General features: G+C 41.8%; 1 protein-coding gene across 1 annotated transcript in view; it reads right to left on the bottom strand.

Annotated features, from left to right (window-relative positions):
* CPNE8 (copine 8) overlaps positions 1 to 13143 on the bottom strand; it is a 258293-nt gene that overhangs the window by 23333 nt on the left and 221817 nt on the right. The window contains exon 18 of the mRNA XM_029910832.1: positions 6901 to 7003. Coding sequence (XP_029766692.1) covers positions 6901 to 7003 — 103 coding nt within the window. The remainder of the gene's footprint in view (positions 1 to 6900; positions 7004 to 13143) is intronic.

Genomic DNA, 13143 nt, shown 5'->3' with positions numbered 1-13143 from the left:
CACAACCGTGCAAAGCAGTTCTATTATTGTAGACTTTGGCCAGGTCTACACTACCGCGGTAGTTCGACGGCTGGCAATCGAAGTTCCGGGTTCGATTTATCGCGTCTGGTCTGGACGCGATAAATCGAACCAGGAAGTGCTCGCCGTCGACTGCGGTACTCCAGCTCAACAAGAGGAGTACCGCGGAGTCGACGGGGGAGCCTGCCTGCCGCGTGTGGACCGCGTCTGAACCGCGGTAAGTTCGAACTAAGGTATGTCGACTTCAGCTACGTTATTCACGTAGCTGAAGTTGCGTACCTTAGTTCGAATTGGGGGGTAAGTGTAGACCAGGCCTTTGTTTTAACATAAAACATGTTTTGACTGGAACTATTAATTACTGAAACAAAATAACTGGTTTTAGTCATTTTAGGGAGTAGTGACAGCTGAGCTGGGTTTGGTGGTTTGTTTGGATTTTTTTAACCTGGAAGGATGCCCAGCTTGGTGTCAGGATGGACCAAAGGTCATTCCTCTAGGTCTAAGAAGCCCTTTTATTGGCTGTGAGGGAGGGAAGGAGCTGTGCTCCCAACCTTTAGGCTGAGCTGGAAAAGGAGCAAAGAACCATTCGAACTCTCCTCTTTCTGCAGCAACATTCTTTGCAGGCATTCTGTTTGCTCGTTCACCCGCACACACTGCCCAACGCGAGATGGAAAATGGAGCAGCCATGACAGGGCGGGCTTTGACTGCAGGCAGGAGTGCTCTATCCCCACCATCAACCCCCAGCTTTACAGGTGTAAGCTGTCATTCATTCCCTGCAGTTTTACCTCAAAGGGGAAGAAACAGCTGTGGGCACAAACCAGTAAACCATCTTCTTCCCCTCCTTCCAATCTCTCCATCAATATGATCAGTTTTCAAGTGCTCCTATCAGACAGCTGAATAAAGCATTTAGGGATATGCTCAAGGAGTTGCCCAGAGAACAAATCAATGTGGTTTTGGGACTGTTTGGTACTTTCACACCCTTGTTTTCTGCTTTCTGTTTTCCAAGTGGACAAGCCTCCATTTCCAGAGGAGAGGGAGAAAAAGGGGGTTAGAGGGAGACCTCATAGGGGGAGGACTAAGTTCCCTCTAAGCTGCGCAGCTGCATGGCCATACAGCAGGCTATCAAGGGCCACGCAGGGGGGAGAGGTGCCTCTCCCCCGGCCCTGCACCCAGAGCTGCTGCAGCCGGCACCTCTCCCCTGGCCCTGACCCCGGATCTGCCGCGGCCAGTGAGAGACACCTCTCCCCTGGCCCTGAAACTGCTGCAGCTGGCGGGAGGCGCCTCTCCCCCGGCCCCGGGCTGCTGTGGTGAGAGAGGGCTGGGGGGAGTCCTCTCTCCCCGACGCAGCCCTGGGGAAGCCTGCACCTAGGGGCAGCTCCAGGCACCAGCGCAGCAAGCGCGTGCCTGGGGCGGGAAGCCGCGGGGGGTGGCCTGCCGGTCGCTGTGAGGGTGTGCCTGCGGGAGGTCCGCCGGTCTTGCGGTTTCGGTGGTAATTCGGTGGCGGGTACGCCGAATCCGCGGGACCGGCAGATTCACCCACAGAAACGCCCCCAAATCTGCGTGACCGCGGACCGCCCGCAGGCCGCCTGACTTCCGTGCTTGGGGCAGCAAAAAAACAGAGCCACCCCTGCCTGCACCCCAAACTCCTCCATCCCTGGCCCCACCTCAGAGCCTTCACCCTTGCACCCCAACCCTCTGTCCCAGCCCTGAACCCCCTCCAAACCTCTCGGCCTCACTCCCGCCACACATCATCTCCTTAGGTGCACATAACAAATTTCATTCCGCACATGGATGTAAAAAATTAAAGGGAACATTGGGGGAGGGACAACAGAATTTAAGATTTTTTCAGATGTTGACCCACTGGAGGACCCAGTGTCTCAGATGAATGAGGAGTTATAAATTAGTGGAGGATGGCCGTCATGTGCCTGGATTGAGGAATGGAACAAGTATATCTGGGAATTAGCTTGAAAGAGTGAGAGGAAACCAATGCAGCTGCATCAGCCAGAGAAAGAGTTCAGGTATCTGAAAGGGCACTGATGAGCAAGTGGGCTCTAGGGCATCCAGGGGCAATTCCTGGACTTGGGGCTAAGGATCTGATACAGGAGAAGGCTCCCTGAGAGCTAGTGTTCATATCTGGTGACCCCTGTAACTACCAAGAAAGTTGTTTCAGTAGTTGTGGGGAGAGACATTATAAAAGTGATCAAGTCATAATCACTTGTACCTAAGCTACCATTAACATTTTTAGTTTTGTGATCAGTTACTCTTTATCTGTTAGGACCTGGTCTAATAAAGAATTCCCTGTGTTGGCTGTAACACTTCTTGAGTTAGGAAATTGTCATCTATTATGTTCAGAGTCCAAGGATGTTTTAGTACTAGTAGCGTGAGACTTCCAAAATGTGTCACTCAAACGGAATTCCCCCATGATCACACAGGTTTTTTCCTTACACATTATAGATAAATGCGTAAAGAGGTGGTCATCGTGTTCCCTAATGTGATTTGGCAGTCTGCAAAAGACACCAATTAATACCCCATCTTATGCTTTATCTATTTTGACATTGATCCATACACATTTAAGATCATTTTCTTCTGAGTTATCAATGAGTGAGAAACAGGTAATACCATTTTTGACATAGAGTGCCACCCCGACTCCCGTTTAGCCCACTTGATCCTTCCTAAATAGGTTATAATAATTGATTTTAACATTCCAATAACAAGGATCCAATACCAGGTTTCAGTAATACTAACTAGATCGAATTTATTCTCATAAATGTATGACTCCAATTCCTCTTGTTTGTTACCCAGGCTCCTTGCACTGGTGTATGGGTAATTCAAGAATTTCTTCTCTTCATGTCCTTTTTTTCTTGATTAATGTTGTTCTTAACATCTCGATTTTGTGCTGAGTGTTCATACCTACCCTCTTTTTACCCTCCGCTTTTGATATTAGTTTTGCGCCCTCATGACTATTCTAGCCAGCCTGTCCTGAGGAGATTGGTCCCCCTTCTAGTGAGGTGGAAGCCATCCAACCCCTTTCCCTATAAGAGGTGGACCAATGTTCCACAAAACCAAAACTTTCTGGACTACACCACTTACCTAACCAGTGGCTCCAGAATCTTCTGCTTTCCGTCACGAGACAGGTCATAGTCCATGTCACCTTCTTTGGGCCATATTCACACCCTCATCATATAAAAGTCACATAAAAATCCAGATATGTTCTCCCTACTTGAGTTCTGGTATCTGTGCTGAGGACCAGCCTCTCTGAACCTGACATCAGGTATCTCTTTAATAATATTTAGAATGAATTTACCAAAAGATTCTAGTACTGGATCTGGACCAAGATCTTTATATATTGATTTACTTCAGTTGCTGGCTGGAAGTGAAACCATAACTTTGCTGGGTATCCACTTATGAGATCAACTTGCCCAGGAACTGAGTCAAATATTTTATCTTGGTAGAGGTGTGCTAATGTTTGGTAAATGAGACACCATATTCTTTTCTCTCTTTTCTGAAATAGATATTGTCTTGGATATAACTTACATACTGGAGTTCTTTGAAGACTGTAATTGATCTTTCCAAAGCCATGTTTCTGAATGATTTAACAGTGGCTACTGGGCCCTGGACATAATGAGAAGGTCATCCTGACAAGAGTAGACATATATCTTTCACTTGAAGGGAAGGATGATATAGCATTTGTGAATACCCAAGTCGAAATGTGTCAAAAAAAAAAAATAAAAAAAGAATATTTGGTATTAAAAATGTTTCTTACGCTAGCAGAATCTAAAGTATCTTTGGATGATGACTCCTCCTCATCATATGTTCAGTAGATCTCCAGGAGATTTATTTTCATATTCTGAAGCTTTGGGAAGATGATGCTGTAATGACGGATTTCAGTACAGTAGAACCTCAGAGTTACAAACTGACCCATCAACCATACACCTCATTTGGAGCCAGAACTATGCAATCAGGCAGCAGCAGAGGGACCTCCCCTCCACCCCCAGAAAGCAAATACAGTACGCTACTGCATTAAAAGTAAACTACTAAAAAAAACAAATGGAAAGTTTAAAAAAAGATTTAACAAGGTTAGGAAACTGTTTCTTTGCTTGTTTCATTTAAATTAAGATGGTTAAAGCAGCATTTTTCTTCTGTATAGTAAAGTTTCAAAGCTGTATTAAGTCATTCAGTTGTAAACTTTTGAAAGAACAACCATAACAATAAGAGTTACGAACATTTCAGAGTTATGAACAACCTCCATTCCTAAGGTATTCATAACTCTGAAATTCTACTGTATTTCCACCTGGAATCTTGATCTCTGTATGGATTTGTTGAATGGGTTGAATGCTACAATTCCCTTTGCAAGAAAAAGAATCTTGTACCCTTTACAAAATATTTGGCTCTCCACAGAACTGGTTCCTATTATTCCAGTATGTAGGAGATGGTCTACTGTACCCTTCATCTTCTGATGCTTCGAAGGTTCTCATAGTGTTGGTTTATTTAGAGTAAAGGATAAACTTGTCCCTAGGACAACAAGTGAGTTATATTGAATATCCTTCCTCGATTGTCTCAAGTATTTGTTTTCTGAAGTAGCTCACTCCCAGATGAGGGCCCACCCTGAAGTCTTTTTGGGGGTGGGGGAGGGGGGGGACTGGGCAGGGGGATCTTTCCAGTCTTGGAAAACCCAAAACAAGAGATGCTTTGGGGGTAGATGGTTTTTCGAGAGAATCCCATCCTCTCCAACTCTCAGGAAAGGCAGCAATGTACAACTTCTGTGTAATCTATGCTGGAACCTGGAGGAACAGGGGGATCAAATGGAACCACCTGCTGAGATACGGTACTTTGGAGATTCTCTCACTGGAAGGAGGGAGGGATTAATTCGTTCTCCAAAGCGTCAGTGACAACTTTGTTTCAGTATTCCCCAAAGAGCTTATCAACAAAATATTTGGAAGGATAATCAGATGTTAGACAGCAATTCCACTTTTGTCACAACCCAGTGGCCCCCTTCCTCAGGGGGTCCCCTGGGGAGGCAGATCAGCATTGTATGTTGCTAACGCTGTTGCAAGCATCGCAAGCCATTTTGGGAAGGGTTAAAGGGTTAAAGGTATGAGTGTGGATTGGAAGATTCCTTTGCAGTTTGCGAGAGGCCGAAGGGGGAGGAAGGGAGAAGAGAATGGGTTAACTCAATGCTTAAGCTCTCAACTCAGCCCGAAGATAAGACGCGGGCTCCAGTGCAAGGTCACAGTGCTCGAACAGACTCTATGCAGCCACATCTGTTTCTTACCCAACCCCCACCAACCATGGGAAAAGGGGGGTCAGCTGGCCAGGGCATTGCAAAACTGGTGAGACAGTGAAGGCCAGCGAGGGCGAAAACAGAGTCCCATGTCCCTGATGTTTTGGGAAAACTGAGGACGCCGCAGAAAGCTGGTTTGGACTGGTACAAAGAGCAAGGGGGACAGAGGTCCCTGAACAAAACACCCCCAAAAGACCCCCAGGACTTAAAACCCTTCTGAGAGCTGAAGCAAATCGGAGATCAACAGCGGACCCTGGACGACCTGTGCACAGGACAGAACTCCCGTCCACCTCTTCCCCCCCTTCTTCGTACATTACACCCAGGCTTCGCCAGGCCTGGGTAGTGCGTGTGCGAGTATGAAAGTGGGTTAGGGCCTGGGGCACTAACGCTTTCTTCCTTCCTCTGAGTGACGTGGGGAACCCCCAGAACTCTCCATTGTTATTTTATTAATAAAGCTTTAAAATTCAGTCACTTGGTGTGCTCCGTCATCTCCTCCCCTAACGATCCTGTGGCCTCAGCCTGATCACCTGACGCCTCGGGCAGATTGGTAACAGAAATCTGTCATACTTTTTTCAAATGGAGCCATAGTTGCCCCCAAGACACATCTTTGGCATTTTTGAACGTATAGCAAATCAGTCACACAGAATGAGGAGTGGGCTGCAGGTATTGGAGACAACTGACTTATTAATTTCAGAAAGGTCACAGGAGCTAGCACCTTTCAAGGCAGATGAGGACTTGCAGGTAAAACCGCTAGTGAGAAGGGGCTTGGTCTGTGGCCTTTTAAACCATCTCAGCATATACCTTGCCTCTGTGCTAGCTGAGAGCAGGAATTTCATCCTCCTGGTTGCTATGGGGGAAACTTGTCTTGCCCTGAGGTTTAGGAGATTCCACGGAAACTTTCCTGCTTGTTCTGGAAGCTGTAGCAATAGGTGTCCCATGTCCGGGGGAGAAGCAGAGGGGTTTTGAAAAACATACACCTGGTTCCAGGCCACTTATTCTGCCCTTATCTTAGCAAAGGGAATTTCATCTGCGTTGATTTAGACCTTGCCCACACATCAGGTCTCAGAAAGTCAAAATAAATTTTAAGTTTAGCAGTTTTGAGAAGAAAAACTTCAAAACCAATGAAGAAACTGACTTTAGTTAAAAATATTTACAAAAACATGTGAAAGCTATGCTACAAAAGGAGACCTGGAGTCTGCAGTACATGACACTCGGAGGCAAATAATTCTGGAAAGGAGTTTTTCCTGAGGGTTCATCCTGAGCCCAGGCTTATAGTAAAGATCTGGTTTTCTTTCATAGATTGTAAGACCAGAAGGGACATGGAGATGGGGAATATCCATTCCAAAGACCATCTGACATAAAGAGGACTGAGAAGTCACTTAATTCTAGATTGCACAATCAATATTAGTATCAGCTAGAAGACCACAAGTTCCTCAGAGCACTGATTTGATAAAGCTGGTTAAAATTTCACAGTTAGTTTTATTTGGCCTCTATGCCTGGCAATTTTTATTATTCGGAAAGAAGAGAGTTTACAGTCCAAAATATTAAGACCAGGAAATATACTGCTTATAAAATATAGAAATCCAAGTTTAAATAGAACTTACGTTAACTATTGATTCCTTTGTTTGAGCCATGTCTGAAATAACCCCATCTGTAATAATGAGAAGAATAAAATACTGGGAGCCATCTTTTACCGAGGAAGCATATCTGAAAGAACAACAAAAAAGACCAAAATTATAACAGCAGAAAACCTGTATACAAACAGACTAATATGACAAACTATACTTTGCAATTCAATTGCTTAAAAAAGTAATGCTGAGGGTCTATGCTAGGCCCCCCAAAAGAAAAAGCATTCATCATTAAAACAGCCTGCAGCTAGGGGTTATTTTACAAGTTAATACATAAGGCACTACATATGATAGTTTACACACAGAGACTCGCAGTTTTATTCCACTTTATAGACAGACTTTATTTAGAGATACAGGGAAACAATTAATTATTTGCTCAGGAATCTGTTTAGCTAAATTACCTGATCCAGATCATGTGCCCTAGATCAACACACAGAGGGAACCTTCTGTGTGAAGCTCTCCCTCATATTATTTAGAAATTAGGCCTCAGTCACCTTCACAGAAGCATCTTTCCCTTCAGAAGTCTCACCAGATATAGGGGCTATACTGAGGGAGGATGCAGAAGAGATGCACATCATCTCTCCTATACCCAATGTGGAATCTCCAAAGAACGTAGTACACTCTCCAGGCTGTATTACTTCTGATGAATCCACTCCACCTGGGGGCACTATGGTCAGAGGGAGGCACTGGTAGTGTGATGAGCCAGGCTACCAGGGATACATCAGAGTTAAAGTCAATGCAAAGGTGTAGGAAAGCACAAAGATCCTTGGGATTCTGCCAAGTTTAGGGTTCTGTCATTTTCATGATAGGTAAACCCTGTTCTCCCCCCAAAAGGAGAACTCTGCAGAAGCATCCCCATGGAGATTTTCTTCCATAGCGACTTCTCCTTTTGGTTTTAACATGCGAGGGTATGATCTTGGCCTCTGTTATTTATCTGTCACACCATAATGCATAAATTTCATAGTTGGTCCCGTGTGGATTATGAGCCCATACAATAGCACAAAGTAGTCTTATAAAAATGAAGTAATATATATGTGGAACAACGTTTCACTCACTAGTGTCCCGAGTGATTTTTTAAAATATATATATTTTTAAATCTCCTACCCTGGTCTTCATTCTTTAAAATGTACATCAATGTAGTATATTAATTTATATTTAAAAAATCCTAAGAACTAGGGATGTACATACAAAATTCAACTAGTCTCATGAACTTTCATTGTTGTAACCTTCATCCTCTCACATCCCCTCCATACTGCTTTTGTTTTTGCTATGTTAAATCTAAGCACTTTGGATTAAGGACCTAACATTTTATTTGTTTGGAAAGTACCATTTGTCAAAATTAGTTGATTACTACAAGTTGAAGAAACTGAAAATTATATCTTTTTCCTTTAGTACTGCTCAATGTAACTGACAATAAGCATTTTTTTGGTGTGAGCTGGGTTGAAAGAGCTTTCTCAGGAATGGACTTGTTTCTCAGGAATGACAATTTGTCAAAGAGTTTCTGCAATGGCATAAAAACAATTGAAAGAACAGTTGCATAGGTGTAAGTGGTAGCTGCATGTTCCTTACTCTAACCATTGGTCTTGTCATTGTAGATTTTTACGAACTGAGAACACTATGTATAGGATTCAAAATATAAAGCTGTTTTAGATAGTCAACTCAACTGGCAACTGAGATTTACAAGTAGGCTGTTCAAAAAGAATGGCTAGGAATTTGACTTTTCTTTACTACCATGGAATAGTAGCTGTTTAAATGACCTATCCTGAAACTAAGTATTTTACTTATTCTGTACACCTAAGCTAACGTAGTTTTTCCTACAATAAACTAGTACTGGAAATAAAACCATTTATGGGCCAACTCATTTAAAAAGAAGCACATATAGAAAGAACCTCTGGATTCCTTACTCCTTGAGCCAGTGGAGTTTAAGTCCAATACAAACATTATATACTAGGACTGGTTAAGATGTATCAGCAATCTACACTGAGTAATTGAAAGGAAAACTCCCAAGTACCAGCACAATTCAAAATAGTTCTTTGTGACTATAGTTTTTCAGTTGCATTTTACACAAGTAAGGAAAAAGCTCTGAGCTATGAAATTACACATTTATTCATGGTCACATGGTTAATGAAATTAAGTTTTCAGAAAGTTCATAGTGTAACAAGGCACAAATCAATCAAAAGTAGCACATTGTATATTGCAGGTGTTAACTAACTAAAGTACTTGTTTGACAGCATGGGAGGAATTACCTACAAACTCCTGGAACATATTCTCCAGAGAATCAATCTTCTTGTCAAGTCAGTAATCCCCAAAGAACAAGTGGGATTCCGGCCTAAATGCTGCTGTTGCGACCATGTTTTGGCCATTGTAACACATACTAAGGCCTGATTCCAGAAGAAATTTAAGATCAGCACAGACTTTGTAGACCTGTCATTGGCCCACAATAGAGTCTGGATTAAAAGCCTGATGCTAAAGCTCACAAGGATCATCCCTTGCCACAACACACTACACCTACTATGGACGATGCTGAGCAATAGGTGGCTACGTGTCCACCTGGGCAATGAAGTCAGTTCGCTCTGGTTCCTCAACAATGGACTGCCACAAGGCTCAGTACTCACGCTGATGCTTTTCAATGTTTACAAGAGTGACATGCCTCCAAGCAAATTTGAATATGTGGATGACCTTGCCCTGGCAACACAAGCAGCCACCTTTTGTGACATCAAGTCCACCCTGAACAGGGACCTACAAACCAGGGAGGAATATTTCTGGAAATGGAGGCTCAAGCCAAATCCTCACAAAACAACAGTCACTTCATTCCATCTTGATAACAAGAATGCTAAGCGCACCCTGAAAGTTACCTTTGGCAACACTGTGCGACATGATACCACTCCAACCTAACTCAGACTAAAGTTGGATTGCACACTAACCTTCCACAACCATCTGAAGAAGATAGCTGTCAAGATGAAGACAAGGGTCAACACAGTCCAGAAACTGGCAAGAACAAGTTTAAAAGCATCAGCATCCCAGTGTTATGGACATCAGCGATGAGGCTTATATACTCTGTAATTGAGTACTGTGCACAGTTATGGACCGGAAGTAGCCATAATTGACTTGTTGATATCCAACTAAATTCTGCAATGTGGTGCATCACTGGAACCCTCAATTTGACCTCAACATCTTGGCTGCCAATGCTGTTGCACATTCCTCCCCCTTCCATTCGACGTGATGCCGCAACCCTTTGGGAATTCCAGAGGATCATGGAAAATGAACATCTTCCCATCCACCAGGGCCTTAACAACGTCCATCACCGCCACCTGAAGTCGCGTAAACCCTTTTGGGCCCACACATTTAACCTTCAACAATGCAACTTCAACCCTGATGAAGCCTGGAAAGCTGAATGGAGTTCACAAGAAGTCACATATAAACACCTCATGAAAGAGCTGATGCAGAAGATCCCTGGCTTTGATCTCCCATGAAGCTCATGGGCCCTAAACTGTATCGGCACAAACTATGACAGATGCGGATACTTGCTGTACAAATGGAAAATTAAAGAGTCTCCAGTATGCGACTGTGATCACCCAGAACAGACCATGGAACATATAACAACTCAATGCCCGATTCACAAATATGAAGGGGACATCACAGCAATAGACTCTGCTATTCCAGACACAATTATCTGGCTTAACCATCTAAATGTAAAATTATAGTTGTTGCTCTACATTTACATCAGCCATACAAAGAAGAATACAGCTTTTATATCTCCTATTTTGTTTTAATGTTATACTTTAACATTATGTTGTAAAAGATGTACTGTTATTGCAATTTGTGCTTCGCATAAGATATTTAATAGAAATTTTAATTGCAAGTTGTAAATGCCATAAATGGCAGGTTATAAATCCAAGGGCAATTTTGGTCAAAGGGCAAAAGAGCATATTCTCAAAGAACAGGACACTTCCCTTTCTACAAGACCCACTAGTCTGGTTTAGACATGATCTTTGTCTCAAGAAAACAAATTTTTTAAAGAGTTTTATGTTTTAGAGAAAGACCTGGTAGCGTAAAAAAAAAGATTTTTTTTGTTCAGGTTATTCTAAAGAGAAATATAGGGATGTGTTATCAGAGCTATAAACTAAGACACAGAAGTGGGCTTTTTCTTTAGACCCTCCTCCGTTTTGCAAGAAAAAGCATCAGTTAAAACACCCACAAAATTCATATTGAAATACATTTATTTTACAAACACTCTAAAGTTTTCATTCTTCAAATTAAGAAAACAATTATGGTTGAAAATGTTGGTTCCTCTTAGCTGAGGCTTGCCTACACAGTGAGTGGTGCAATAGAGGGCTGTGAATTCTAGTACACACTAAAATTTCCTGGTGTGCTTTAATGTAGCACTGTTTGAAATGGGACTACGTTAACGTGCACTAGGGACCATTTAGTGCACGCCAGCAGATCCACACAGGCCAATTACTGTGCAACACACTAGTGCAAACTTGAATTTATATCCCTCTAGTGCAGGTCCACACATCATGAAGACAAGCCCTAACTCATTTGGTACAACCCTCTTTTTTTATTTCTTAAATACTTAAATGGCTAAGCTTATTTTGAAATGTATACACCTCTATCCCGATATAATGCGACCCGATATAACATGAATTCGAATATAACGCGGTAAAGCAGTGCTCTGAGGGGGCGGGGCTGCGCACTCCAGCAGATCAAAGCAAGTTCGATATAACGCGGTTTCACTATAACGCGGTAAGATTTTTTGGCTCCCGAGGACAGCGTTATATCGGGGTAGAGGTGTATTTGCAAATATTTTGTATCATAGCTTCTAATGATATATAAATAATAAAAAGCAGTATGTACCAACTTGGAATCTAATAACCATGCTAACTGGTTGCTAACTACAAGAAGCCATGTAAGTATAGAATATTTATAATAATTGGGAAAATAATTAGTTATTTTGACAATGCTTAAGCAACTCCTTCACCCAACTCAGAAAGAGAATCGCATCTCCAAGACTGTTAAGAAAAGACAATGACTTATTTAAAGACTATTCTAGTCTGAAGACTCTCTAAGAATTAAGTAAGTTTAAAAGACTATTATAAGAACTAAAAGCTTTTATATAGAGAACAGGAATGCTTGGACTTTTTGAAAACAGAAATTCAATTTATATTAAATACTAATAAAACTGAAGAAATAGCTCAGAAAATGGACTAAATAAAGGAAAGAATTAAAACTCTTAACTTTAAAAATGTTCTGATAGTTAAACTGCTTTTGTCTCTGTGGCAGGAAATTATCAAATTCAGGTAAAGTTATAACCCTAATGCATATGCATTAATGGATTACATAAAATAAGCTCCTAAGGATACCGCATGAAGATATTGAGTGAACATAAGAATGAAAACAACTAATTTAAATCCAGCCAAGCCCTAAAAAATAGGTATGTCTTGCACCACCAGCAAAATTATCAAAGAAGAGTATAAAATCTCTGTAGTAAACAAGCAGTGTGCACTTTGCTCCCATCCTCAACTTTACAGCAGATCATCACAGTTCATCTGGCAAGCAAACAGCAACTGCCAAATTAAGACAGCCAATAAAAGAACAGTCACTGAGCAGCATCAAGAAGAAGCAACCCTCCAGTTCAGAAACATCCCCAGGTCTTCAACATGAATTGGTGAGATGGAAATTATCCATAGCATTGCCAAGGAATTAGATCTGAATTTTCTTGTAATAAATTTAATGGGATATTGAAATGCTATTTTAATTTAAGATATTAACAACTTCTCCTGCTAAAACACCAAATGGTTGAGGATTAGACCAGGTAATCCTAGTTAGGTCTAATATTGGTAAACAGAGAACTAATGGGATTTAATTCAGATTAAAGTTCTTAATATTCATTAATTTTTACTCACCTTTGCCCATTTATAAACTATTTAGGTGATATATGGTAAACCAACAAGAATTCACCTACCCTTAAACAAAATTATTTTGTTGCTCTATAAACTGTTTTAGTTACTCAAGATACACTAAGACTGGACTCTACTAATTTTGGCAAATAATATACTTTGGTCTTAACTTCCAAAGAGAAAAGAGTGCTTCTACCAGAGGCAGGCCCAATCTTAAAGGTGTAATCTCTGTCAAAAGCTTTCCACAGAGTCACATACAGAAGAGATTGCAATTTAAGTAAGCATTATTTATCATTCATGTTCTGTTTTTTGTGGTTCC

Source organism: Terrapene carolina, unplaced genomic scaffold, assembly GCF_002925995.2.
Source record: "Terrapene carolina triunguis isolate 2854851 unplaced genomic scaffold, T_m_triunguis-2.0 Scaffold68, whole genome shotgun sequence".
NCBI lineage: Eukaryota > Metazoa > Chordata > Testudines > Emydidae > Terrapene > Terrapene triunguis.
Note: the sequence above shows the minus strand (reverse complement) of the source record. Positions and strands in the feature narration are given on the sequence as shown.